General features: G+C 33.9%; 2 protein-coding genes across 3 annotated transcripts; both read right to left on the reverse strand.

Annotated features, from left to right (window-relative positions):
• Positions 1–309: 309 nt before the first annotated feature.
• Positions 310–2,058, reverse strand: LOC124454359. The gene is made up of 2 exons (XM_047005170.1): positions 1,459–2,058; positions 310–1,235 (listed from the first exon to the last, which is right to left on the reverse strand). The coding sequence occupies exons 1-2, from the start codon at positions 2,014–2,016 to the stop codon at positions 519–521; spliced, it is 1,275 nt and encodes a 424-aa protein (XP_046861126.1). The 5' UTR covers positions 2,017–2,058; the 3' UTR covers positions 310–518.
• A 4,545-nt stretch (positions 2,059–6,603) lies between these two features.
• Positions 6,604–12,812, reverse strand: LOC124454367 (tetraspanin-9-like). 2 transcript variants are annotated; one of them, XM_047005177.1, is made up of 8 exons: positions 12,689–12,809; positions 10,453–10,522; positions 9,549–9,740; positions 9,191–9,265; positions 8,664–8,762; positions 8,227–8,313; positions 7,436–7,519; positions 6,604–6,865 (listed from the first exon to the last, which is right to left on the reverse strand). In XM_047005177.1, the coding sequence occupies exons 2-8, from the start codon at positions 10,507–10,509 to the stop codon at positions 6,800–6,802; spliced, it is 660 nt and encodes a 219-aa protein (XP_046861133.1). In that variant the 5' UTR covers positions 10,510–10,522; positions 12,689–12,809; the 3' UTR covers positions 6,604–6,799. The 2 variants fall into 2 exon arrangements, with proteins under 2 accessions (XP_046861133.1, XP_046861134.1); XM_047005178.1 differs by lacking the exon at positions 7,436–7,519 and having other exon boundaries at positions 12,689–12,812.
• Positions 12,813–13,921: the final 1,109 nt, after the last annotated feature.

Consider the following 13,921-nt stretch of genomic DNA (forward strand, 5'->3'; position numbering starts at 1 on the left):
CATTAGATTCTACATGCTAAAAGGGATTGGGGATGCAATTACGCCGAATGCTTGTACCAACAAAATAAAGCAACAATGCTTTAAGAACCGGTTTTTCCATAATTAGACACAGCTAATGAAGACAGCCTCGCCCCCTGTCCCCCGTTAATTGCATTGTAACCTGCTTTAATGGGTTGATTATGACCACCTAGGCAAAGGACTCGCTATGACCTGCGTCATAAGAAATAAAAGTCCACCTACCTTTCTTTTCAACTAATACCAATAAGACACTGGAATTTCTAGGAAAAGAACAAGATTATTCAAGCAATATTTAAAGTGGCAAATATATTTTAAAACGCCTAGCAATAACATCCATTATAGGCATGACGTATTAAATCTATTAATTAATTGAAGGCAAAATCGTGCAGAAAAGTAACAAAAATATTCGAGAAAAGTTTAAAATTGCCTGGCTTCGCAATGAAATAGTTAAGACTAGTGTTAAAATTGTTATTTCAATGTTCTTTTCCTTCTTTCAAATTCTAAACATCTTTTACCAGTGAAAGGGCTTCAGCAATGCTGCCATCAAATGAATCAATAATGTTACTTAATTGCAACACAGCTCCAGCGATGCTCTCGTCGAATGCAACAGCAAAAATTTCACCACCATCTTCGCTGTTGTGCACAGCAAGTACCACCGTTTTACTAAAGCCGTTTTCGTTTGCATTGTTTACCTTTGTAAGAAGATTTTCTGTATTGATTTTGCTTGGAAATTTACCTTTTACATAAACGGATTTGGTCAAGCCGTGTCTTTTAGCCATGTAAGGTGCAATAAGAATTTGTGGTGTAGATCCATTAAGACGAGGATTTACGTCTACCAAGTAGTCTCCCGTAGGGCTCAATATGATGTCAATTCCAACTATTCCAAAATATCCCTTCTTGCAAAGATAATTTGCGACAGGTACAACAAAACGATTGTACATTTGATTCTTTTGTTTATCTTGCACGTCCCAGTCAACAACTGTTCCATGGAAGACAAAATCCTTGATGAGGTTCGTGTTTGAGCCCAACCATTGAATACAACCAGTTTTCGTCAGATAAAACTGTCCATTGAGAGTCTGTGTAACATTTTCTATGTAATCCATGATAGAATAAGTTACTGCTTCACCGTAAGTTTTCTGAATACTTTTGATATTTTCACTCAACTCTTTGCTGTCACGTGCCAACATTTGACCATAGCCGCTGGAACATTGGTCAACCTATATATGCATGTAAAAATATCACAAATTTGTACACAAATATATCACAAAAAATATCACTTTTGGACCACTGTCAAGACGAAAAAGCTGCCCGCTGTGTAGCCAACCAGATTCCGGGAAAACAAAAATATCAGTTCCCATGCATAAATAATTATAATTATATTAACATATGTAATAATGATAAATTTTTTTAAGTGTTCTTTTCATAGTTATCTTTAATTACCTTCACAAGACATGGAAATGAAGTATTATTTTGGGTGAAATACTTCGGATTCGATGCTCCATAGCAAGGTATCTCACTTTTCAACATGATCTTGTAATGCATATCTGGATCGATCACATGGTGCTTTCTATCGATGCTCTCAATGGGAAAAAGAGTTATCATCATATCTTTGTCGCGTATTCCGTCTTCCAAGTACTTTTCATTTGCAAGAGAAAATTCTGGTAGCCATTTTTTCCAATGAAGAAGAAGGGAACTGTTTAATTTTTCATTGACAAGCAACGGCAATACGTTTCCAACAACACTGGCAAATCGATGACAAAGACATCTTCCATGAGCTTCTTTTGATATTCCATTATCATTAGGTAAGTACTTCTTATCGTTGAAGAAAAGTCGATTATTTTGAAACGATGTGGGATAAGCAGTCATAAAGCTGGCACTTTCCACATCTTGTTTGTATAGTTTTCCCAGCGTCCAAAAATCGTTTTCTTTTGTTGCTGTCTTATCAAACATGTTGTTGTTTTCCGAGTTAAAGATGTTTGTCTTTAGGGAGCTCTCCATAGCTATCAAAGTTCTAAATGAAAAAACGTCACTAAAAATAAGTTTGTCTCTTAAACAGACGATGTTTAAACTTAGTTTCTTTAGAGAGAAACAAGGGTCATTATATTGAAGGCGTGAAATGGCAATTCTTCCATTTAGTTACTGATTTTGACGTTTTTGACTTGCAAAATCTGGTTTTTAGTGTTAGGTTCAACACAAAATCATCTTTGACTGAGTTAACCCGATTAAGGGCCTGTTTATATGTAGCCGAGTTACCCGGCTGAGCGTGTTACTCGCTCAACCGGGTTTGGCAAAGTGATCTGTTTATATGGCACAGGGTAACTCGGCTAGTACTTCCGTTCATTTGTCTTAAATGAAGTTTGGCAATGCTTACTTCGAGTAAAGGCGCGAGATTTTAAAAAGCCTCACAGTTTCGGAGCAAAAATGGAATGGGTGAATATTAAATTGAAAATTATGATATATGTATGTTTTTGTATAATCATGCTGCAAGTACAAGGCTTAGTACGCATGCGTACCAACAGAGCCAATTTTCTCGCCTCGTCGAGTAACTCGCTCAGCCGGGTAACTCGGCTCCATATAAACAGGCCCTTAGAACTATTGGGTTAGTGCTCTTTACTTAAAAGTTAAAACACTTCTTTTAAAAACTATTGAATTATTACTTTTACCATTCACCATGGTATTTGTCATCTTTAGAACGATTTTCAAATTTTTGTCACCACGACAAAGTCTCTATTTTATTATGTACATATTTTGTTGTTAGAGTTTATGTTTAATTCCTAATGAGCAGAAAAGCTTTTGCACGAGTAGCAAATGTATCTAAAAAAGTGATGTGATAAGCAGACAAATGTTGCCGTTAGCCATTTCATTATTCATATTGGTCAAAAAAGCAATTGACTGGCCGCCACTATGGTAATCACATACGTAAATATGATATGCGTGTCACGAAAAAATTAAATGTAGTAGCTCTATTGTATATTCACTATACTGTGTTTTATGTATACACTATGTATCAAAATGCAGCATTACGCTTAAGTCTTTTCGAAAATTTTCCAAAGATAATGACAAGATCAGATTATCTTCCTTATGCAAAGCTTATTAGATATACAGAAGGGATGAATATAGGTGTAACAAATGTGTAACGCATGGTTGATTATTGCTTCAGTTGATAAATTTGCCTGGAGTTCTGACTCTGAGATAAGCCTTATTATGATTTAAGCGAGTTGCTGCTGCGCTTAAATAAAACTTACCACAATAGACGAAGCATTACTTAGCATAAAAAAAATTTACCGCCTTTGCCATCTTTCATAATTGTCTGCATACGAAGAAAGTAATTTATTCAAGCATTAGATAAGAAAAACGCATTTATTTGTATTTTGAATTTTCTATGAATTATGCTTCATAATAAAGTAAATAATGCATGATAGGTAATGTTGCAAACTTTCGTTTTAAACTATCTATGGATTAGTTGAAACGTATTAGTTTAAACAGCGGTCCAAATAATGTTTGTCTTTGAATTGCCAGAGTTTTGAGTACATGCACAAACGATTGTATCAGTGTAACAATTTCCCCGAACTACTTCAACATTTATCAATGTAAAATTTCAAACTTGCCTGCTTATATTTAGTCCACAAAATATTCGTCTTTATGCCTCCTTGATGACGGTAAAGTTTAAACGCCTCAGTGCACACCAGTGTTGCCAGATGAAATTTCTAATTATTCATGTTCTCCGACGTCAAAAGTTCACAAAATTACCAAAAGTTCATGTATCTACATTTTTAAAGTCGGAATGTGTCGGAAATTGCCGGAATAGCTCGGAGATTGTTTGTGATTGTTGAGCATATTCATAACATGACCAGAAATCACCAAAAACGATGAATAATTGATTGAAATCCAGAAGAACTCTATCAAATCACATTGATTAGCAAATTGAATAAATTTAAAGAGCTAAAGTTACAATAAACAAATATGATGAACGAAACGAAATCAGGCTTAAAGATATTTTCCCAGCCTAAGCAATGAAGGAGAGTTCGACCTGTATAGGCTATAGTATGCTTTTGGGTAAATGCTTCATTCATTGATACTCGGCTCACTTTCAAGCCTTAAGTAAACTGCTAAGAGTCTATGTACCGTTTTTAATTGCTGTAAGTCGAGTCCTCGTTGTTCTCGTCAGCACAAAGACTGCTGCTTGATATCCTTTGTTTAGCTCCAAGTGGGGGTGAAAGCTTTACGCAACCACCAGACAACTTGACACCACTTTTTACCTTTATCAATGCCGGGCAGTTGCAGTTTGCATTCGAGTTTTGCTCTTGGTCTTGATTGAGCTGACTGACGAAAACACTCTTTGCACATCGACATCTGCATGAGGTACGCAAAGCAAAGTTTGCATGAAGTAAAACAAAAGATCAAACTTTGCATTTCCAATGCCATCGGTAATCTTTTCAAGGCGAACCCAAAATTCTTATGTTTCCATACCATCACTGTCGAGGGGTAAGGTGACATGAGAAAGCATACTCCACTGGTCATCAAGTGCTTGTTGTTGAGACTCGGATATAATATTTGGAAAAGCCATGGCAAGAGGAGCAAGAGAAGAAAACTTTGCACGACTCTTGCCTGCATCTAAGACTTGAAGCATCTCAATGATCGGATCTCCTATTGGAAATCGGTTTCTTATTTGAGAGGCAGCTTCAATTTAAAATTCTTGCACACACTTAAGAAAATGTTGCACGTCTGTTGGTCGTTGCTTGTACTCATCTTTTGTCAAACAAAAGGCAATCCGAGCTCCCATATACATTTTTGACAATGGCATGAAATTCACTTTACTGGCTGGATCGATGTCTTTCAATGATAACCCTTTCTAGTGGGCTTCGTTTAAGTAGCAGCTTTCTCTGTAAATAGCACTCAAACCATTGTGCAGTCAGAGGACAGAAGCTTTCGAACTCTGGAACATGACATTTAGCTCTGTGAACTTAGGATGCACAAACTCCATAAAGGTGATAAAGCTAGCCATACGCAATTCAGCTTCCTAAACTTTTCTATCTATTGGCCTGAACGACGAGCAAACATGGAATTAGTTCAATTCAGGGTAGGATTAACAAGAACTTGACTTTCTCCTTGTGATGCGTGGTTTTGCTATGTTTTTTTAATGCAGTTACAACTTCTATGAGCTCTCTTTTACAAACATTGCAGTACGCTTTGCTCGGATTTTTGGCAACAGGTTGAAGCCAACTCTTAAACAAAGTATCTTTTTCCTAAGCATGACGGTATGTTCACCTGTGTTAACAATTTGCTTGCTTGTTGGTCTAATGCAGACAATCTACAGAATTAAGAATGTGATCATGAAATTCAACTATTCTTTTTGTATTAAATTTAGCTATATGCTGTCCTTTGTGAGTAAAATCGGCTGTATCTTTTACCTTAGCTTTTTAGGATTTGGAGCTTCACCGTTTTCATTATCATTTACGGATGAACAACCATCATCAGCATCGCTATCGCTTTCCAACATGTCCATAGCGACGTTGCTTTTTGATTCCTTCGACATTTTTGTCAAATAAAAACTCACAACAGGACAAAGTAGCGGGAAAAACACAGCAAATTAATTTCAGTTTAACATAATTTATGTACTATGTAAATAGTTTAACTTTTGACATAATATTATTTTTTGTTACAAGAAGTAAACAATTTACTATTTTCATTACTGAATCATTGTACTTATTATTTTCTATCTTAAAGGAATGACAACACAAGGTTCATGAAATCCTACAGAGAATTTTGAAAAGTTCACAAAAAGTTCACAAATTTTTCATGTTCATGAAGAGATCAAAACGTTCACAAATTTGTGAACTTTGTTCATGATCTGGCAACAGTGCACATGCTTAAAGACAGTAAATAAATGACGATCATCATTTCCGTTGTTTTTTATTAAACTATGCTAATTAAACGTAGTCCTTTTCACTTTTTATTTTTACTGTACGAATTTGTACGCTACTTTAATTGAACAACATTACAAAGCGTGTTGCAAGTTCTAAGAAAAGCCTTGAAATAGAAAAAATTGCCTGTTTCGTGTAATTGCTCACTGAACTCTCATTTAACTCCAGTTATCACGATCTGTCGACAATAAAGACGGTCAAGACGTTTGAAATCAGTCAATCTGACAGCGGATGTAACAATTACATTCTAACCATACTTTTAACCATTCAGTTACTTACAACGTTATATGTTATAATTATTGAATGAGTCAGTGACATCAGAAAAACATTCAACATAAATGTTGAAATTGAATTGCTTCATATTACAATAAAGAAATAGCCAGCACACAAAAATTTTATGAAAATTTTCTTACCATAGCAAGGTTGAATGCAACGAAGCCATTCATTAGAAAAATTCTTATGATATTAGTAGAATCATTGAGGACGATTACATAAAATTCAACAACAAATTACTGAAGAGTATCATTAGATTATTCTTCAGTGGTTAGAGAGTAGCAGCCCACTTCTTTTCATATAGAAATATAGAGATCAACATTTTAAAAGAGAGTAGATCTGTGTTGGTATGATTGTAAACACACAAAATAAAAGCACGCGATTAGTATGAAGTGTGACTAAACTATACTTGTACATACGCATTTACAAAAGTATGATATTTTGAGAGTGTGTACATAACATTGGAAAATACATCAAATAAATCTAAGAAATAACGTCTTAATGCTCTTGGAGAGAGCGTGTGCAAAAATTGATAGTTATATTAACGAAACATTCATTTGATAATTCACGTAAGTCTTCAATGTCTAAATTGTTTCTCCGCCTTTCTTTATTTGACAGATCAAATACATCGACATAATTAAACCCAAGATCTAAAAAATAAATGAACAAAGAAAGAAACGTGAGCAGTTTTTGCCTAATAATATACAACTTGTATCAAATTATTAGAATCGAGTTTTGATAAGCCATTGTACATTTGACATTTTGTTTTGGGCCTGTATTTTTTTATTTAACAAAGAAATAACGAAGTAAGTCGAAATTGCATTTTTCTACTTTTAGGAAGTTTTACTTCCATTTCAAACAGAAAGAAAAAAATTTTCCCTTGTATTGTATCATATCCCATAGAGCTTTTTGAAGAATTGTATTCATCTCCTAGTGTTAGAAAAATTAAATTACGACTTGCAGTTTTTGTCTGAAGAGTTTTCGATCATTTCGCAGGAGCGATGAAATTACAAAATATAACTGGAAGGTTAAAGATTATCTTTCTTGCTGTGTAAAAATACAATCGTAAAACACAATGTCATATCACGATTGAACACAAGATTAGATTGGATATTTTTTTATCCATAATATATTATTGAGATGTATCACTGTGCTCGGATTTGGTAGGTTGATATTTTCAAATAACATATCATGTATCAGAGAAAACTTTTTCAGGTTACCTGAATCATAGCAAAGCCAATACCAACTCCGAGAACAACTTCTAGATTGTCCTCAAGTTCAGTTTTGATCTTATCATAACATCCCTGTAGTACAAAACAGGAAATATAATTAAAATGTAATATTGCATTGAACAATAATTTCCAGTGAATAATTTGAATTTATTTTCTTAATTACGCATGCAAAGTGTATTGTTACCGCAATCTGATTGGCTGCAGCAGCCGGCGGCTTTTTAGGATATCTTTACGAAGTCCGAAATGGATATTTTTGTGCAAGGTTCACAAAGTCAGAATTAAATTTTTAAAATTGATTTATAAGCCATGTAAATTGATTGAAGGTGAAAGTAAAATGTATTAGATGGTGGTTACTATAGAGAGAGAATTTTAGCCACTATCCAGATGAAGTGAACTTTGTAGAAAACAATTCAATTTCAGTCTCAACAAGCCACATCAGACATTTTACAACGCGAATTTCTTCGTCATAAAGTAAAACAATAAAAATGCTATTCGATGTTTAAGCTGGTTCGTGCTTAAAAAATATTTCCGCTCGGTTTCATGATATACACTTTGTGTATGCTCCCGAAGGCAAAAGTGTCTGTTTTCCAAAATCCTGATTGTTTTCTGAATGTTTTTTTCTTAGTTAAATTTCGCTGCTTGATTTGAATTTTTTTCGGTTCCATAGCAGTTTTATTTGCATTAACTCTTCACAATATTCTATACCACTAAATCTTCTATAATATGTGTTCAGAAAATGTAATTTTGCTTTATTTTAGTTATAACTAGATCAAACTTACCGTACTATTATATGATGCATTTACACAAGGGGCAGTGGCGTTCTTGTCGGTATAGTCTCCAGAATCTTCAATTCCACAGCATTTATACTGAAGAAAATTTAGAAAATTATTGTAATTCAGACAACTATTTCTCATAAAATGTTGGCTCTTAGAGTCATATAACATAGAGTGTGTTGCTCACTTGTCATTCTTCATTCAAACAACAGCGCATGCAACTTCATATTTTGCAGCTGTATACCATATGTTAGGACAACTATATACTGCGTTGAATGTATGAAATACTGTTGTAAAAATTGTAAAATTTATGTCTTTAGCAACTTAACAAAGCAATTCATCAAATCAATTTATGTTATTTGATTTTCAAAGTGCATTTTGTGCGTTCAAGATGCGGTTGTCTGGGAAGATGAGATGTAGGTCAACATATAATGAGTTCAAACCTTTTCTTCAAATTTGTTCCAATGACCTTGAAATTTTGGAGAACCTTTAATGTTTTCTACAAATGTTCCGTTTAAACATTGTCTCAGTTCATCCTCAACCTTTTCAAAGAATACAAATTTAACATAAATTAAGCAAAAATTATTTATAATTATATTTCAAACGCTTTATTTACTTTCAAAAAGTCATGAATGTCAACAATTAAAAGTCTACGAGAGTTTAACATCATAAAATAAGAATTAAATTGAAATCAACCATCAAGATAATTCGACATTCCAAGTTTGCTTTAAATTGTATAACTCAAATGTCAAGTGAAGACACGAAATTCAATATAACTAAATACACAAATAGCAAAAAAAATGGTATTTCGTAAGACCTGTAGAAAATTTCTTTCAATTGCATGACAATTTAGTTATTTTTGGCATGAAAATGAATCATGAATGAGAGAGCATGCATAATTCAACTGAGTTCAGGAAAATTGTAAGTTAAAAAATTAAATTAAAAAAATATCGCTGGGTCGTGAAATTACCTTAGATCTTTCTACGCCACCTATGACTCCAGCAACAATTTCACAAACGAAAACGATCAACAATAGAACGAAGAACTAAAAAAATGAGTACTTGGTATTATATTAAGACAATTTTCTTAAAAACTCTTCAAGGCTACACAAAGTATAACATATAACTGTGACTTTTAGCATACGCTAATTATTTTAATTTTTTGCAGAGGTGTTGAGGATTAAATACAAAAGTGTGCGGCTTGTCTGCATTTCGCTGGCAAAACCTACTTTATAAAAGCGTTTTTAATCATCTTATAAACTGTCAACCATCAACATTGGGTAATGACAGTTATTCTATTAAAATTTTCAATTCAGGATTTCAACATACTATTCCCAGAAAACAGGAGTTCTGTTTCCATGCGCCATAGCAACCAAAGAAAGCAATGATCAAAACGACAGCTCCAACAGCCAATAGGAGATTTGCACCAGTGGCCCAAGAATATTTGTCACAAAGATCAAGGTAATCGTCATCCTCAAGTTTTAAGTACGCTCCAGTTCCAATTAAACCTGCGCCAGCGAGCTAAAAATAAATAAAAAGCTCCTGACTTCAGTGCGATGACAAACAAATTTATTGTTGCCCCAGTACTACCTAAGTTCGCTATCTGTAAACTATTGTCACGGAAGATATTAATTACCATAAACGAATGTACAAATGGCGACGAAAAAAAGGCATTCATGGTTATCTTTATCACAAAATACATTATGCTACACTGAGATAAATTTATTGAATGAATCAAAATGATTTCTATCACAATTTTTAAAATATTGGCTTGCACATTCCTACTAATTTACACTTATATTTTGACAGTTGTATTAATTTTATTGCATGCGACAAGATGAGATAATGTAATGGTCACGACCAGAATGCAAATGTCGGACCTAGACTGTATAACCACTACAATTCTTCTGTTTGTCCTCTGGTTTATTTTTCTGTAACTTTAAAGTGGGCGCTTATTGGAAAGAGGGCTTAAATTGAGAAAATACGGGAAACTTATACGAAAATAGACTTTCAATATCATTAAAATTAAAAGAAAAAAAGACTCAAGCTATATTTATGCAACAACCACAATCTATGCAATTGCATGGATTGCTGGTATTGTTCTAGTACCGCACATGCTAAAGTTGCATTTATTTTAGTAAAACATGCAGCAAAACAGACAGAAAAAAATACATACAAAACACATAGACGGCTAATAACAACACGCGTTATAAACCAAGCAATAAAAACTTACAAAGAAAATAAAATTGAAGAAAAAGACCAAATATCTGATGCACGTGTACCCACACATTTTTCACTAAAACCTAAAATAAAACAAAACAAGTAAATGTCAATATTAACTAAATCAAAACTGAAATTACTTCCAGTAGAAAATTGTGAAAATTCAAATTCTCCAGATGGCCGTTGAAATTATTCATTTTATAGTTAATCAGCCTTAACATTTTGGCAGCCTTTTCTCTCATATGAGTTTGTAAATTTTATATAGCACCATCAGTTTTACAGTGAAAAGAATTGTAGAGCTGCTTTTATCAATGAACTTTTCCAGAGTTCCTGCACTCCTTTGTTTGTACCTTTAACAACATGTCCAGTTTGCCAGCCCAATTTTTTTGTAATGCTAAGCAAGTATTTCAATGCTCTCTATAAACGTCCGAGAAATGAATGTTGGAATGCTTTAAAAATTGTGTTCCATATGCCCTGATGTCTCTTTAAGGAGTGCGTTATGCGTGCTGTAATGTAGAAGAACTAAACGCTTGCAGGGTGAGTTTGGCGTGTTGTAATGTATAACTAAACGCTTGTAGGGCGAGTTTGGCGTGTTGTAATATAGAACTAAACGGTTGCAGGGCGAGTTTGGCGTGTTGTAATGTAGAACTAAACGCTTGTAGGGCGAGTTTGGCGTGTTGTAATGTAGGACTAAGCGCTTGTAGGGCGAGTTTGGCGTGTTGTAATGTAGAACTAAACGCTTATAGGGGGAGTTCGGCGTGTTGTAATGTAGGACTAAAGGCTTATAGGCGAAATTTGGCGTGCTCTAATGTAGAACTAAACGCTCATAGGGCGAGTTTGGTGAGCTGTAATGTAGGACTGATTGTTTATAAAATCGCGTCACGCATCAGTCACGAGAAAGAACAAAGCTGTTAGTTGGCAAAAATAAGCATGTACGTAGTATACACGACAAGTTTATTAAAAATGAAAGCTTTTACGCATTTAGAGTCACGAGGGATGTATAGTCATATATTAAGCTTTGCCCTGTTGGTGTCTTTTGAAATTAAAATCGTTAACAAACCAAATCATTCAAGCATAAACGAATATATGAATATTCACCCCTCCACGTAGCGTTCTAGTTTCGCTACTGTTTGGGGTGATACGTTCAATAGTATCGTAAATAGCTGTCTGACTGCTCTTACTTGATTTCAACAATATGTTTTATAACTATGCCTTGCGTTATCTTTTCCTGAAAAGAATCTTTAAATAGTTTTATTTACACTGAAAGAAAAGACAGCGGCCATACATAATACGCTATGACTAATTTCGTAATATATTTGAATACTCAAGCTGATAATACATTACGCGATCTCACGCAGATAAAGAAATTGCCGACCCTCCCGACAGTATAGTTGCTAGGTGTTCTTATTAATATTGTTGCACAAAACTATGCACATTTATGGTATTGAAGAGCAGAAAATGACGCCTGAATGTCACATTCAAGATGCTTTCATAACACAGGAATTGGTTATGAATTTCTTAAATATAAAACCATTAAATAAAAAAAACAGTCCAGTAGCTTTGAGCTACTTTGCATTTTTAATTTATCCACAATTATAAGCGGCAATGTATTAGATTGAATTATTCTAAATTCAACATCGACTAAACACTTGTTTGATTATAAATGAAAGGGGCATGTACTTATGTTTAGCGTTTATCAACCAAAGTGACAAACATTTCATCGCTCTGCAGCTCATGACTTGTACGGTTGCTCGTGACAAGCGCGTTATACACACATTATAGTGCACTTACTACCTATACACAAGTTTAGATGTAAGGTATAATAAAATACAGATTATGAAAGAATTGAGTCAAGAATTGCTAGGTAAATGTGCTTTCCATCGACATGTTTTTGGCGACCAATATTTAAGGAGAAACGATTTACACGACTGCAAAATGTTAGCAAATTTATAAAGATCTTTGAAACTCGAAGCTTTAGCAAATTATATATCACATGAAATAATGATTTAAAGAGCTTAAACAATTTTATTACGTATTTCCAGGTGGAATTAAGCGTTGTTATACGGATTCATCGAAACTAGATACAATAAGAATGTGGTAAGCACCATTTATTTTGAATTACCTACCTTTCGCTTTTGTAATTGTTAGACAAGCCCTTGATATGTTTGCTAAACAAAATGTTTTACTACGAAACCTTATAAAATAACAAAGATAGTTTTATACGCAATGTTCGAGTAATTTGTATTTACCTTCAGACGAAGAACAAAATGAGGAAATTACTCGCCAGAAACTGCACAGTTGTGTTGATGTCTTTTGATGAGTAAAACAACGCCTATTCGCGGTTATTGACGTTGCTATATATATATATATATATACGTACAAGGTCGTACAATATTATTTCCGGGGGGTGTGAAGAATACAATATGGCATGACTAAGAGCAACTCACACAGTAAGAGAACATTTACGTAGAAAATTCTTGTACCTTGAATTATCTTCTATCTATATATTGTATGGTTATCAACCATTCTCAAACATTCATTTCATATTTTATTTAATGTTGAAAGTGTTCAATTTATAGACAAAAATTGCAAGCGCAACATATATGCGCGATCATATTAATTCAAGTGTTTTGCATCGCATGACATTTGAAATATGTTTTGGAATACCACAGAACCTTCTGTCCTTCAACGTCGCTGTCGCAGATAATAACTTGCCCGCTGTTAATTATCATCGTTCTCGAGTTAGTCGTCGATCTACTTGTGGCTCAGGAAGAAACATGTCAAACAATTTACACCTGTTTACAAATAATTTACACTTTCAGTTGTGGGCTGACAGTATTGACGCACTTTCAGTTTCTTAGTAACAGCTCAAGTATGAGCAGGCTGTGAGCCATAAAAATAAGTAATTTATAAATTGTAAGTTCGGCGTCTTGACTAATCTCCTTGCTTATATGGATGAACTTTTACCGGTAAAACAATTATAGTCTCGTATATAATTATTTCGCATTAAAATCTGTGCTGGTGGCATTCGTAGATATAAATATATAACACAAAGATTCTTTCTCTTTTAGTAAATTCAGCAATTGTTCTGGAAAAATTCTTATTTGGACAATCTCAAAGATTGTTTATACCTTTCGCTTTTCCCATGCATCCAATAATAATATACAATATAATTCAGTTACACATATGCAATAAGCAGTATGCAATATAAAAGAGCATAAGAGAGGAGATTGATAAGAGAAAACTGAATTGACGTTTTTGTATTCCTTGCGATACTCAACGTAATTTCTATTTGTGATCGTTAAATGTGTGATTAAAGAAGTTCATAAGGAGTAATGACAGAGTTTTTGCTATGTGCAATTTAAGTTGTCTAATATCAACGTTGAAGCTTAATATTTCTTCAAGATATGCGCAGCAGTTGATGAATCCGCGTATTATCTTGTCATTTATATTATATCAATGTTAACATTACGACGGCATTT

Source organism: Xenia sp. Carnegie-2017, unplaced genomic scaffold (assembly GCF_021976095.1).
Source record: "Xenia sp. Carnegie-2017 unplaced genomic scaffold, XeniaSp_v1 HiC_scaffold_3, whole genome shotgun sequence".
Lineage (NCBI taxonomy): Eukaryota > Metazoa > Cnidaria > Anthozoa > Malacalcyonacea > Xeniidae > Xenia > Xenia sp. Carnegie-2017.

Coding starts and splice junctions, on each gene's coding strand:
- LOC124454359 (XM_047005170.1), bottom strand. CDS start 2,016: ATGGAGAGCTCCCTAAAGACAAACATCTTTAACTCGGAAAACAACAAC. Junction 1,236..1,458: donor CATTTCCATGTCTTGTGAAG/GTAATTAAAGAT, acceptor ATGCATATATAG/GTTGACCAATGTTCCAGCGG.
- LOC124454367 (XM_047005177.1), bottom strand. CDS start 10,509: ATGTGTGGGTACACGTGCATCAGATATTTGGTCTTTTTCTTCAATTTT. Junction 9,741..10,452: donor TCTTCAATTTTATTTTCTTT/GTAAGTTTTTAT, acceptor ATTTATTTTTAG/CTCGCTGGCGCAGGTTTAAT. Junction 6,866..7,435: donor TTGGCTTTGCTATGATTCAG/GTAACCTGAAAA, acceptor TTTATTTTTTAG/ATCTTGGGTTTAATTATGTC.